Raw genomic sequence first — 13147 nt, forward strand, 5'->3', positions numbered from 1 at the left:
TTCCCCACCAGCCCCTCCTTGTTGGTGAGAACAAGGTCCAGCACAGCACCTCTCCTCCTTGGCTCCTCTACCACTTGGAGAAGGAAGTTATCATCGACACGTTCCAGGAACCTCCCGGATTGCTTATGCCCTGCCGTGTTGTCCCTCCAACAGATGTCGGGGTGGTTGAAGTCCCCCACGAGGACCAGGGCTTGTGAACGTGAGGCTGCTCCCATCTGTCTACAGAGGGCCTCACCGCTCGGTCTTCCTGGTCAGGTGGCCTGTAGCAGACCCCCACCGTAATGTCACCTGTCCCTGCCTTCCCTTCAATCCTGACCCATAAGCTCTCGGTCGGCTCCTCATTCGTCCCCGCTGGATGGGGGGGGGACGACACGCTCCATGCACTCCAGCTGGTCATTGACTTAGAGGGTGTCTCCCCTGCCTGTCCTTCCTAAAGAGCCTGTATCTCTCCTGTTCAAGTATCTGCTTTTAAACGAAACCAAGAAGCATGGGTTGAAACTGGTGTCTTCAATCTCCAGGCTTTGGGTACCTAAAATACGTGTGTAAATAGAAAATAGGTCAAACAGTGTCCTTATGGTTGGCTTTATGACTTGACATTTACAGAAATCAGGATACATATTTCATAATAAAACTGAAAGGGAAAGGCTGTGGAGTTCATAATTGTCTATAGCCGCAGCGCTGGCAGGGTGGAGTCGGGGGTTTGGACAGACCTCACCGAATGCTACAAAGGTTGTCTGCACGCACAAGTGGGTGCACATAAAATAGCTGCTGAAGGCAAGATGTTCTTATCAGAGATGTGGCACTCGAGCATTCTTACTCCGTTTAGGCAGTGAAAATGTTTTTACATGCACTTTCTGCTATTGTTTCCCCTATTCTTATACCCACTCCAGATCTTGCATTGGAACTTTAATCTCACAGCAATGTTTTATAAGCGACTGTAGCAATGTTAGAGCACACAACATATTTTAGGCTCTATACCATGCATTGAGATTTGATTGAATTAAACTGTCTCAGGTCAATGACTGATTCTGATTGTAATTTTTTATTTAGAGCAATTGAAATCTGGCAATTCTGTGGCAACCCACAATTCTCATAGTCCCAGAGCTGTTAAGGTGGTTGACTGTCCTCACTAAGTAGAGCAAGAATATATTGCATCTGCAAGCGACTCTATAGCTACATACCTACTTTCATATTTCCTCCATTGTTTCATAAGAATATTCTCCTGCAGGGTTTCCCTGAAGCATTACTGCAGTGGAAGTGATCCATAGTTGAATCTGAACTTTCATGATAATAATGTGCCAGCAGCTTACTCATTCCTTTGGCCTTAGCGTAACCCTACCGAGCGGTTCCCTGTGGGAGGCTGAGCCATGCTTGCTTTGAAACATTGTGCTAGAAATCCTACCAGCTTGAACTGTGAGGACCCACAGAAGAAACAACTCTGTAGTTCATTGCCCGATGGGAGGTGCAGGCTGAATGTTGCCTTTGGAAGCCCAGCAGAAACTTGAACAAAAAAGCAAATGTTTCTCAGCTTGCGATTTCTTTACAGTCCAGTAGTTTTCAGTGTATCTTGTTTTACAATATAATTTTTAACTTTCTTGGAGGATGTTTTAGTGATCACGTCTCAATTTTTTTATTATGTTAGTGATAATTCATTGCGGAGGGAAGGGCCAAATCATAAAATGGCTGGAGATTATTCAGAAGTTGTCCTAGATCTTGAAGCAGCTGTGTTGCTAAGTGAAAGTAATTTCCTAATTTATGCTTACTTTTGAGGTAGGGATGTTTGTAGGTAATAATGTAATAATTGCTGACACTATTGCAATGAAAGAAAAAGGGCTGAAGTTGTTTATGAGCAGCAGATCTAATAGTTTCTTTCCAGTTTTCTATGCTGATAGCAATCCCTTAAATTATGAGTTGCCCGATGCCACTGGGAGAATGATGGTGTGAAGTTCTTGCTAAACTGTGCTAATTCAGAGAGGAATGAAACGCTGCTCCGAGAAAAGAATTATCCTGTTTGGCTGAATCTTGGATCAAGTCCTGGAGAGTTGTCAGCCTCCTCCTGGATTTTTATAGCTTGAGAAGAAAATTATGAGGGTACAATGCATTAATGGGGAAAAAGGAAGCGTGAATGAAGGATAAAGGCACTCCAAACAAGACACAGAGCAGAGGGATCTTTAGAAGAACAAGCTAAGAACAACAGATTAATTTGTTAGTATTTTAGTGTTCTCCATTGCCTCTCTGTATTTTTGATAACTTTTTAGTTGATGATCACAATCTTTGTAGAAGTACTGTATGTCTGAGGTTGAAGCTTCCTCGTATTTTGCCTGAGCCCAAAAGCTGCTTTAATTTCATACCACTGTTCAGGAGCGCTTGCATAATAGAAGCAGAAGAAACAAACCTGTTTTAGACTGGAAGAGCCTTTTTTTTGTTTTTGTTTCATACAGTGAAAAAAAAACCTCTCTTTTTAACACACCGCACCTACCTTGATACTATAGACCTATATGTGCTTGATTTCAGGTTGTACGACTGCAGCACAAAATTGCTTACCTGTGCATTGCAGTAGGCAACCTAGACGCTAAAATGAAATCACTTTGATGCCTATAGAATTGTACAGAAGATTGTGGTGTATTTTTTACTTGTCTGACAAATTACTAAAACTCATTTACTTTGCATGGTACGATTACTCACAGCTCAACTTGAAAAGGAGTTTAATGCCTGTTGACCTGGAAGTTTTATTGACATACTTGGTATTTGATGCTGCTTCAGACGTTAAGACCAGAGCTGTACAGTGCTTCTCTATAGCCTATTTGAATAAATAAATCTGCAGCTAAGTCATGGATAACATGCATGTATCGGAATGAGAAACTGTCATGGCAAACTTGATTGCTAGTATTTTTATATAAAACAACCTAGAATTTATCGATAGAAATTACTGCTGGCCAAAACAGACCTTAAGTGAAATTCCCCCGTTTCAGAAAGTTATGCCAAAATTTGTTAGAATATAATTTAGAAGTTGCATCAAAGTCAAAGACTGTGGCAAAAGGGGTATTACCCTGTGTTATTTTGGAATTTTTTGAAAATGCGTATATCAGAATGAAAAGATGACTCAATTAGAGCTGAGCTGGGTACATAGGGGAATGCTGTCAGCTCCTACGGATGAATTAAGTTCTATCAATTTGTACTATTTATTCAGAGCTTCCTCTGATCATCTGTTCTGCTTGTATCTAAAATAGGTGTCTGGTTACTTTCTAGGCTTTGCTGAAACTTTTTCAATTAAGTAAGACCTTACATTCAGCAGACGAGTACTTACAAGCTAGTTTTGGTCATCATTCATAACAAGATTTAGAGGAAGGAAATAATATTGTTTTAAAAATGAAACTCAATAGTTAAACTTGAATGAAAAGGATCAAAAGGAGAACTTGGATAGAGTTCATATACATCAGAGAATTGAAAGATTTATTGCATTTCCATCATGTTCTACACTTGCCAGTAATGCAGATAAATATCTTTGTTGCGGTTTGTTGTTAACACTTACCAATTCAGACACTACGGTGACTAGTCTACCTATTAGAAGGTGTGATTTGGTGCCTGATCTGTAACTATAAGCTTTTTTTTTTAATTTTCCAGTGTGTATGTTTGGGTTTTTTTTCCTAATAACCAGCATTAAAGGGCTTTTTCAGGGAAAGGGTGCTGTGGTAGAATGGTAATGAGACCGTAGCTGATGGGCCTAAACAGGAGTTTGAAACTTGCCTGTTAAGTTTGCTTTGTTTCCTGCAGGTCTCTTAACATGGACTTTGAGAATCAAGACAAAGAGAAAGACAATAGCAGCGCAGCTGGGTCTTTTAATGGCAACAGCACCAATAACAGTAAGGGTTAGCTTTACTCCTTATCTTTCTTTCATCACTTCAGTGTGCTGCATCTTGTTTTGCTTCATCCGTCTGTGTGTTTCAGCTACGTGGGTTGTAGATTCACCTGATGTAATGGAACTGTTTTGTCTCGGCACTTACCGTCCTGCTATGCGCTAATACTGCTATCTAGTTCATGCCCGTGGAAGCTAAATTTAAAACATCACCATAACATTTCAATAATGCATAGAAATTACATGCTGCACAATTTGTCGGGTTTTACCGGAAATGGAAACTGCTTTACTTTCGTAACTGTGTGGTGGTTTTTTTTTAGAAGGGAATGTAATTTCTTTTTGTCTGGAGGTTATCACTATTATGTGTTAGCCAGTCCGTAAGCAATGAGAGATCTCATGGTATGCTAGCAAGTCCATAAGGATGATTGAGCTTTATCAATAGAGAAATTGAAGTATAGAGTTCACATGGCTTTGGGCAACTCATAAGGGACAACAAAATATGTGTCTACACACAATCTATTTGGAGTGGGGATTAACATGTCAGCTCCTACGTGGTGATTGTCCCCTCTGTAATCTATAGATTCCAGGCAGCTTGGCCATTTGAGATGCACTGTTTTAAAGGTAAAAATATGTATGTGAACAGTTAGAGTGGAATGCGTTGTACACAATGTGCTGTAAATTCACACCTGAGTTTAACTTATAGGAATTTATATGGGTATATTCTGAGAATAGGCTCTTGAATGAATAGTTTCAGCAGGTTTAGAAGACAGGAGTGAGATACGTGAGCAGCCCTGTGCACAGAACCCTGAATGCTAAGGTTGCTTCGTTTAAAGTAAGAAATATAGCTTAAAAAATATAAAATTACTAACATATGTTGTATGTGTCTTTTGCCTTTTTTGTTTTTTTAATATAGACTCTTGGAATTTACATGGTTGTCAGGGCACTGCTTTTGTTGACAACACAGAGCAAAGAGGTTGCTGTGCTTGGTGATTCAGCAATGAACAGTTGAGGCTTTTGGCGTCTGGGAAGTAAGAGAAGACAGTCCAGGGCTGGGGAATTAAGCACATTAAGGGGATTAGCTGTCAAAATTGTCAGAAATGAAATTAAGACCTTTGACATTTAACACTGTAGGCACTAATTCCCATATGCCAAGGTGGTTTGTAGTATGTAATTTCTGGGGTTTTGTTTGGTTTTTCCCTTGGGAAGTTGAAGGGCATGTGAATAAATGCTCTTTCTCAAAGCAGAAGGAACTAGATCTAAGTCACAGGTTAGAACACAGGAATTTCTGTCTTCACACTGTCATCACTGGACTGTCTATATTGTACTTCACCCTTTTGTACCAGACCTCAGTTAACACAGAAATCCCAAGTGACTGAGTTCTGCTTTTTGTTTTTAAAATTTATTGTGCTACTTATGTTTAAGAATAATAGGTCCGTGACCTGAACTAATAAATGACAACACAGTGCAAGTGTCATGGCTTCTGTGCTCATCGTTAGCTTTTCTTTTATGGAAATGGTTAAATACTTGTGACAGATGCTAAGTGGTAGTGCTTGTATTTCACGTGTGTTTGAGGTTTTTCAACATACTCAGATACATTGGTAACTATGAGTTGTGTAGGAAACCCGTTATTTAGACAACTTGCTACTCTTCCACAGAAAAAAATAAAACCGACACATTCTCAGCCACACGCACAGACAATGCGTGTGTATATGTACTTGTATGTGTATGTACATACATGTGTACATACATATGCACAGATATTCTGCTTGATAACCTAAAAACTTATCCTTAAAATCCTGGGACTGGTAAAACCCTGCATCATACAGCAGTGTCTAATTATTTTGGGATAACACGGTGATGTTAATCTAGTTTTAGATCTCATCTTGGTCTGAGCCTTCTATTAATTTTTCATTAGAGACGTTTTGGATGCTTCTTATCAAGTGACTACTTCAGCTGTTACCTGTTATTTTAATGCTCTACAAGTATAAGTATGTCTTGTATTTTTAATTGGGTTACTACTTACGGCTTTTTTTCACCCCCACTCATGATCAAATGTAAATACAGCTACTAAGACTGGTTAAGTTTTAGAATTTGTGGGGATAGGTGGGCTTTTCAAAGCCTGATCTTCTCAATTTTGTTGGTAATTCTAAAAACTCATGGTAAAATATAGTAAAAAATGTCCCATTATTAATATCCCTAGTAGTCACACTGCATGGTTGAGGTGGGGGAAATAATCAGAATAAAATACTTCAGTACCTCTACACTTTTTAAAATTGCTTCCAGCTATAAAATGCGAGCATGAGTTTTTGTTGGTTTTTAGCATAAAAGGCGATTATAGTGCACGCTGAACTGAGTTGGTAGTTTCATAAACAGGTAAATGACTTGGGTGTTTTTTGAAAAACTGCCCTTCATTGTTAGGCTTGATGTTATCTGCTGATTGCAATCAGTGATAGAATTTAAGTGCACAGTGGCCTTCACCCAAGTGGAATTTGAAGCTGTGGCACCCTTTGCATGAGCTCGGTCAGCCTAACACTGTCTGCAGCTCTGCTGTTGGTCAGGCTCTTTACCTTGTGCTGAGAGGCTAAATAAAAGTTTTATATGCTCTCTTCAACACATTTACGTTGCTCAGTGTAAAATGAAGCAAATATACAATTGCTATATGATTCCTAATCCCTAAATAATGTTAACTTTTGTAACTTGTTATTCATTCTATCTATGGCACAAGAAAAAACTCATACATTTTCTTTCAACTTTCAGTTCTTGGATTCTGCAAAGCAGGGCTGTTGCTGTACACACCCAGCCACTGCGATCGTGCAGTTTAGCTGGAGTGTTTTTGCACTGACTGCCGTGCTTGGTTATGATAGCGTACGAGGATCTTGGAGTAAATGTCTATTGCACCAGCATTGAAATGGAATATGTTGTCAGAGTCCCCAGTTGTGTTGGGGAGGACAGGCTGTCAATACGTGTGTGGTAAGAAATAGCCCAAGTTAAATGTCACTTTCTTTCTTCTGCAGGTATTCAAACCATTGATTCTACCCAGGCGTTGTTCCTGCCAATCGGAGCGTCTGTGTCTCTCCTAGTTATGTTCTTCTTCTTTGATTCAGTTCAAGTTGTCTTTACAATATGCACAGCAGGTGACTTAAGTTTTCTTCTCTTTATAAGAATTGAATAGAACAGAAAGCATTGATATAATTAAATATTGTTGATAAGAATTATAATACATGTCATAGTACATCTAAAAAAAAAACTCATCAGGTTTCACGGTTGTATTTTCATGTCTCTGTAGCTATTAATAAAGTGACAAGTATTATTTGAGAAGTATTTTCCACTTAGAGATTTGCAACACCTACTGAACTATAAATTGCCAGAGTTTTGAAAGAGGCTGGATGTATTATTTTACGTAAAGTTCACTTTTTAATAAATCGGTGCTCAGAACTGTACATGGTGTTTCATAATTCAGGTACTTTATAGGATCATAGCATAACTCTGGAGATCCTATCCAGAGACTTCTTTTCCTAGTTTAATGTTGGGTTTTGCTATTATGCAGTTTTTCTTTGTTTCAAGGGTACTGCTGGTCTCACTAGCATTTTGAGTATTATTCTTTTGCACTGCTTGAATTTAGAACAAAAATATCATTTTGTCATTTAAGTAAATACCAGGGCGTTGATTTTTTGGAAAATTTTGTCCTTTTGATCTTTTTGCAGTTCTTCAAGAGACCAGCTGCTGTTCAGGGTAGCAAGATTCTTCCTACTGCCCCAAATTTGCAGCAGCTTTTAAAAATTGTACTCCTCAGTCCACATACTGAGTCTGTGAAGATTTTTAAACCCCTAAATACCTCTCATCCTCTCCTACTTCATGTATATGCAATGCAGGCTTTTCCCTCATGATTTAACTCCTGAACTATGCATCCTCTCCAGCCTCTTAAACAGGGCTGGTGTTGATGGGTGAAATCTAAATCTCTGCTCTTGACACGAGTCTTGAGACTCCTATCTCTAATTCTGGAGGCACAGTCCTGTTGAATACTGCTTTTATAAGTTTGACCTATGTCACATATATTCTTTCCTATTAAAGATAAATTATTACTTCATATAAATTCTACTATATGCTAGATATTAGGGGAATATATATACACACACACACATATATAAGATATTATAAGGGAAGATTTATGACAAAAGACAAATTTTAATTTGTCAAGCTTATTGGTGTATTTATTTCCAGAACGACCTTGACATTTGCAACTTTATTTGTAACATTTGTGGTGTGTAATTAGACGATATTGTCAGTTGGGGCTTGTTGCAGGTTTAAGAGGATTGAGTCTGTCTGGATCAGTGCACTTGGGTATCTTTATTCTTGAAGCTGGTTTGATGATACTTTCGTGCCTTTCCTTGGTCTTGCATCAGGGAGTGTTATTAAGCACAGGGGACTTTGGCCTCAGAACATCTAAAATGCAAAGCTTCGTTAGAGGCTATACGGCAGGATGTGGACTCCGCTGGACTTGGGAACTGTGGGACTTGGTCCCTCTGTCCCCTGAAGCTCAGTAGTGCTATTTCACATCCTCTTTTTGTAGATTTTCGAGGCTGATGTGGGGGGACTTCTAAATTATAGCTGATGTCTGCTTTCTTAAATCCCTCTTAAATCTTCCTCCCGCAAAGATTTGCCTGTCAGGGAAGAGTCAGGAGCAAGGGTAGGTACAGCAAACAGCCCAAGGCCAGGACCAGCTGCTAAGCAGAGGGCAGAGCTGAAGCGTTGGCGCGTTGCCTGCAGACAGGAGTTAAGCCAAGGGATTGCCAATTGAATAATAGGTATTGAGACTAGAGGGAGGCAAAAACTTCTGACTGGAAGCCTGGACAGTCAGGAACGAGATTGAGAGTGGGTACTCGTGGGCACTGTGTATTAGTGTGATTACATTTTAATTCTTTATTCTCTCTGAAAGAGCCCAGCTTTGGGGTGGCAGCAGTTGGTGATACTAGGACAGGAGGCGCAGGGTTCCCTCCTGAGAAGAGCTGGAGGGGGGGAAGGGGAAGGAGAGATTCCAAGGGCAAAGAGGGTCGGTCTGGGGGAGGAAGGGTCAGTCCCGCTGTGGTGGAGGCGGACTAGGGAGCAGGGCAGGCAAGCAGTGGGGCCTGCAGGACTTGGGGCGACAGGGGCACAGGTTTTGCTGCGTAGCGTTCTTTGCCAAGCACCTGTGAAAAGGTTCAACGTGTGCAGAGTTGCCAAGTCTTCATTCTTTCCCTCCCCATTCTGCTTTTTTTTCCAAAAAAAACATTCTGCTTTTTTTTCCTCCTCTCTGAAGTATTGATAGAACTGTGAGTTTCCATGGTCCTGTTTGCATACAGACACTTTTTAAAATTTTCTTTTTAAATGAATTGATCTTTTTTTTTTTTTTTTTTAAATCTTCCTCCCACCAGAAGGGGCAGAATTGGGGGGTGGAAAGATGTGGTTTCACCAAACCAATTTCTTTTCTGCAGTTGGCTAAAGCTGTGTACTAAAGAGAATGTTTGATTCCTTCCCATCATCTTCATTTGAGAAGAGAAAAAAAAAAATCCCTTTTAAAAACCAGCAACCACCACCCCAATTTTTTAAGGAATGAGTAGAGGACAGCACAAAGATTTGATTTGCAGCATGCAGAAAATGTCAAGTGACTCTTTCATTTTCATTTCAGTCTGTTCTTGCTGCAGCAGTTTTGGATGCATGCTGCTGACATGTCTGTGTCTCCACGCCCTCACTCTTCAGCCTTTTAAACAGTCCTTAGTACAAATTCAGTGCTATTATTTTTTTGAAAAGTGGAAGGAAAAATGATTATAAATACCAGCAGTTACTAAATGTTTTTACAAATGCGTGGGTGGGATAAGTATGTTTCTTAAAAAAGGAAATGTTTATGGAAATAGTCTGTTTGGATATTTATGTATTTTATCATCCTGTTTATAAAAACTGAAAGCACTTCGTATTTTAAAAAACTTAAGTTGCCAGCTACTGGATATAACTTATTTTAAGTTGTACTGTGTTTCAGTAATGAATAAAGGGGATTGAGTGAGATGGGGGGAAAAAAGTTACTATCTCAGTTAAGAAGTGGAAAAACCCCTTTATTATGCTGACTTAGTCTGTGTCATATGCTGAAGAATTGTAAAAGAATCTCAACCAGTTTGTAGTAAGGTCTTTCATTTTTTTTGACTCTCAGACTATTTGAAAACTTTTTCTTGCTGACATGATCATGAATAGCTTTAAGACTTCTTTTTTTTAAGGTTTGGGGATGGAGTACTGCATTCCTTTGAGAGCTTGTATTTTGATTGAAGTTTGAAAGCATACTAACAATAGAAGTTCTGCAGAAAACCTTGGAGCCTTTGGCTGCTCTTGCTTTAATAATACTGCAGCATATGATAATAGGACATTGTTGCAAGAGCTTTTTCAAATTGGAGAAGCTTGTTTGTGTACTGTAGAAATTAGGTCTGAATGTACTAATATTACCTTTTCTTCTTTTTCTAGTCCTTGCAACAATAGCTTTCGCTTTCCTTCTGCTCCCGATGTGCCAGTACTTAACACGGCCTTGTTCACCTCAAAACAAGTAAGGACTTGAGAAATCTTTTGGTCCTCTTCTTGTGTGTTGTATTTATTTCTTTTAATGAGAATTCTTTAACAGAGTCTTTGGTTACGAGCATTAACCTCAGGGCTTCAGGGCTGATGTTTGTGCATATTTTTTGTGCCACACCATGTTTCCACTTTGGAACTAGGAAGCACAATTTCTGCAAGTCATGCCTGCTTGTCAGCTTGGGAAATGCGGGACCATTGCAGGCGACTAGATTTCCCAACAGTGGTTTTTAAGAAGTTTGGCTTATTTTGGCTGAGATTTCAGAGTTTGGGATTTGGTATTGGATTTTAACGTTTGTTAATGTTGGACTGTGGATTTTAATGCTGGCTCTTTCAGGGACTGTAGTTACACTGGTGAAAATTACAGTTGTTAATGTTGTGTTTTGAAACTAATTTTTTTTTTTTTACCTTGTGACTGGAGTTCATGTTGCAAAAAGCACTATCTTAGATGGTACTAGGAAATAGCATTCATGGTAACAATTTCAAGGGAGGTGCCAGGATTTACAGGCATTTTTTCCATCTCTGTAGTTCAGGCTTTACACACATTATTTGAATGCGGGGAAAGCTTTTATTTTGTTGCTGTTTTGGTACCTATTTGTGGCAAAGGAACTTCCCTTCAGTTGTTCTTGGCATCTTTCATCAGCAGTTGAGCCTTGTTCCAACAGCGTCCGTTTTCTGTTCTTTAAATGGAAACATAAAATCTTCTAGCTAATGTTTATATGTTGTTCCTAGGATTTCCTTTGGCTGCTGTGGGCGTTTCACTGCTGCTGAGTTGCTCTCATTTTCTCTGTCTGTGATGCTTGTCCTTATCTGGGTCCTAACTGGCCACTGGCTCCTTATGGATGGTGAGTATGTGAATTAAGGGATTTTACTGCTGGTTTGTGCCTGTTCTGACACATCCAGTCACCTGGTGATGATTGGTGAAATTTATTAATATTAATGGCTTGCTGAGTTGTAATACTGTGTGGTAGACTCCCTGAAAACAACTGTCGTCAGGAACACGCCAGTTTGGGACACCTGTTTTTCCGGTTTGTAAAAGCTTCCAAGGAAGTGCCAGAACACTCATGAAAGATATTCTGCACCTGTGTGGTGTAGGGTGGATCGCCAGTTTTAGTTAAAGATGTGTGGAGACAGTTATTGTTTATGAATCATAACTTGATCTTAACAATCTGGTTAATTTTTGCTGTGCATCTTGTGATTTTTTGGTTCAGATGATCAAATAATTTGTTGTGAGACAGTTTACAGTAGCTGGTTGTCTTTGATCTCTTTGATGCTTGCCAGTTAGGATGGTGAGATGGGTGAAGCTGGCAGGCATCCAGTTGGCTTGAAGGTGTGATTTTTTTTTTTTTTTTTTTTCCTTGCTGGTTGAACTGAATTCACAGCTTACTGTTCCAAAAAGGAGCTTTCCTCCTCTCCTCCTGCCTTCCAAATCTCTTGTGCTAGCTCTGGCACTCATTTAATCACATGGTAAACTGATTCAGCTCACTAGAATGGCAGCATACTCTTTTTCTGCCAGGCTATTTTTCTGCTGCTGCAGTGAGATGAATTGGGTTATTGTGCAGTCAGGTATGTGCTAAATTTGGCAAAAGGTAAGTGGCAGCATGATGGGATCTGAGAGGATGGAGTGGATATGATAGCAAAGGAATGAAGAGGTAGCTAGGAGCAGGACCTCTGCTTCTCAGCAGTGTCAGGCAGCTAAATTGGCTTAGGACATCTTGTGAAATGGCACCCTGAAGTGGTGATTGCTTGAGGAAAAATAGCTGGGACAGCATTACCTGCCCTTGAAATTGTTTGTAGCAATAGAAAACATACATCCCATCAGCTTTCCAGGTCCTCCTAAAAGAGATAGCAGCAGCAGAAAATACTTAGCACTGAAACCTCTCATGGCACCTTGATTATTTCTTTTGTATATAGGCATTATGTTTCATTCGTGCTTTTTGCTGCTTTAAAAGTTCTAGCTGTTGTATGTTAGGGAATACCTTTTAAAGTACCCAGGTACTAAATGAAAAAAATGCAGATGATGTTTGTTTTGTGTTAAGCAGAGTAGCCCACCATGAAATCAAGGGTGATTTTTTGATCTGCAGAAGCTACAAAGCTAAATGGAGTGTCAAGTGTGGATGTTGGCAAAATCTGAAAAGACTTGTCTACACTGAGCTATCGACAGTGCGCACGCCTGCAGGGCTGTGATCTTATTGGCATCATGGAGACGTGGTGGGATGGCTCCTATGACTGGAGCGTTGGAATGGAAGGATACAGGCTCTTTAGGAAGGACAGGCAGAGGAGACGAGGAGGGGGTGTCGCCCTCTATGTCAATGACCAGCTGGAGTGCGTGGAGCGTGTCATCCCCCCATCCAGCGGGGACGAATGAGGAGCCGACCAAGAGCTTATGGGTCAGGATTAAAGGGAAGGCAGGGACAGGTGACATTACGGTGGGGGTCTGCTACAGGCCACCTGACCAGGAAGACCAAGCGGTGAGGCCCTCTGTAGACAGATGGGAGCAGCCTCACGTTCACAAGCCCTGGTCCTCGTGGGGGACTTCAACCACCCCGACATCTGTTGGAGGGACAACACGGCAGGGCATAAGCAATCCGGGAGGTTCCTGGAATGCGTCAATGATAACTTCCTTCTCCAAGTGGTAGAGGAGCCAAGGAGGAGAGGTGCTATGCTGGACCTTGTTCTCACCAACAAGGAGGGGCTGGTGGG

At 40.4% G+C, this 13147-nt stretch overlaps 1 protein-coding gene across 1 annotated transcript in view; it reads left to right on the plus strand.

Annotated features, from left to right (window-relative positions):
- Nucleotides 1–13147, plus strand: part of SPPL3 (signal peptide peptidase like 3) — a 34143-nt gene that overhangs the window by 8967 nt on the left and 12029 nt on the right. The window contains exons 3-6 of the mRNA XM_009330865.1: nucleotides 3775–3863; nucleotides 6871–6990; nucleotides 10343–10421; nucleotides 11177–11289. Of these exons, the coding sequence (XP_009329140.1) occupies nucleotides 3775–3863; nucleotides 6871–6990; nucleotides 10343–10421; nucleotides 11177–11289 (401 nt within the window). The remainder of the gene's footprint in view (nucleotides 1–3774; nucleotides 3864–6870; nucleotides 6991–10342; nucleotides 10422–11176; nucleotides 11290–13147) is intronic.

The sequence above is a fragment of the Pygoscelis adeliae genome, unplaced genomic scaffold, assembly GCF_000699105.1.
Source record: "Pygoscelis adeliae isolate BGI_AS28 unplaced genomic scaffold, ASM69910v1 Scaffold358, whole genome shotgun sequence".
Classification (NCBI taxonomy): Eukaryota; Metazoa; Chordata; class Aves; order Sphenisciformes; family Spheniscidae; genus Pygoscelis; species Pygoscelis adeliae.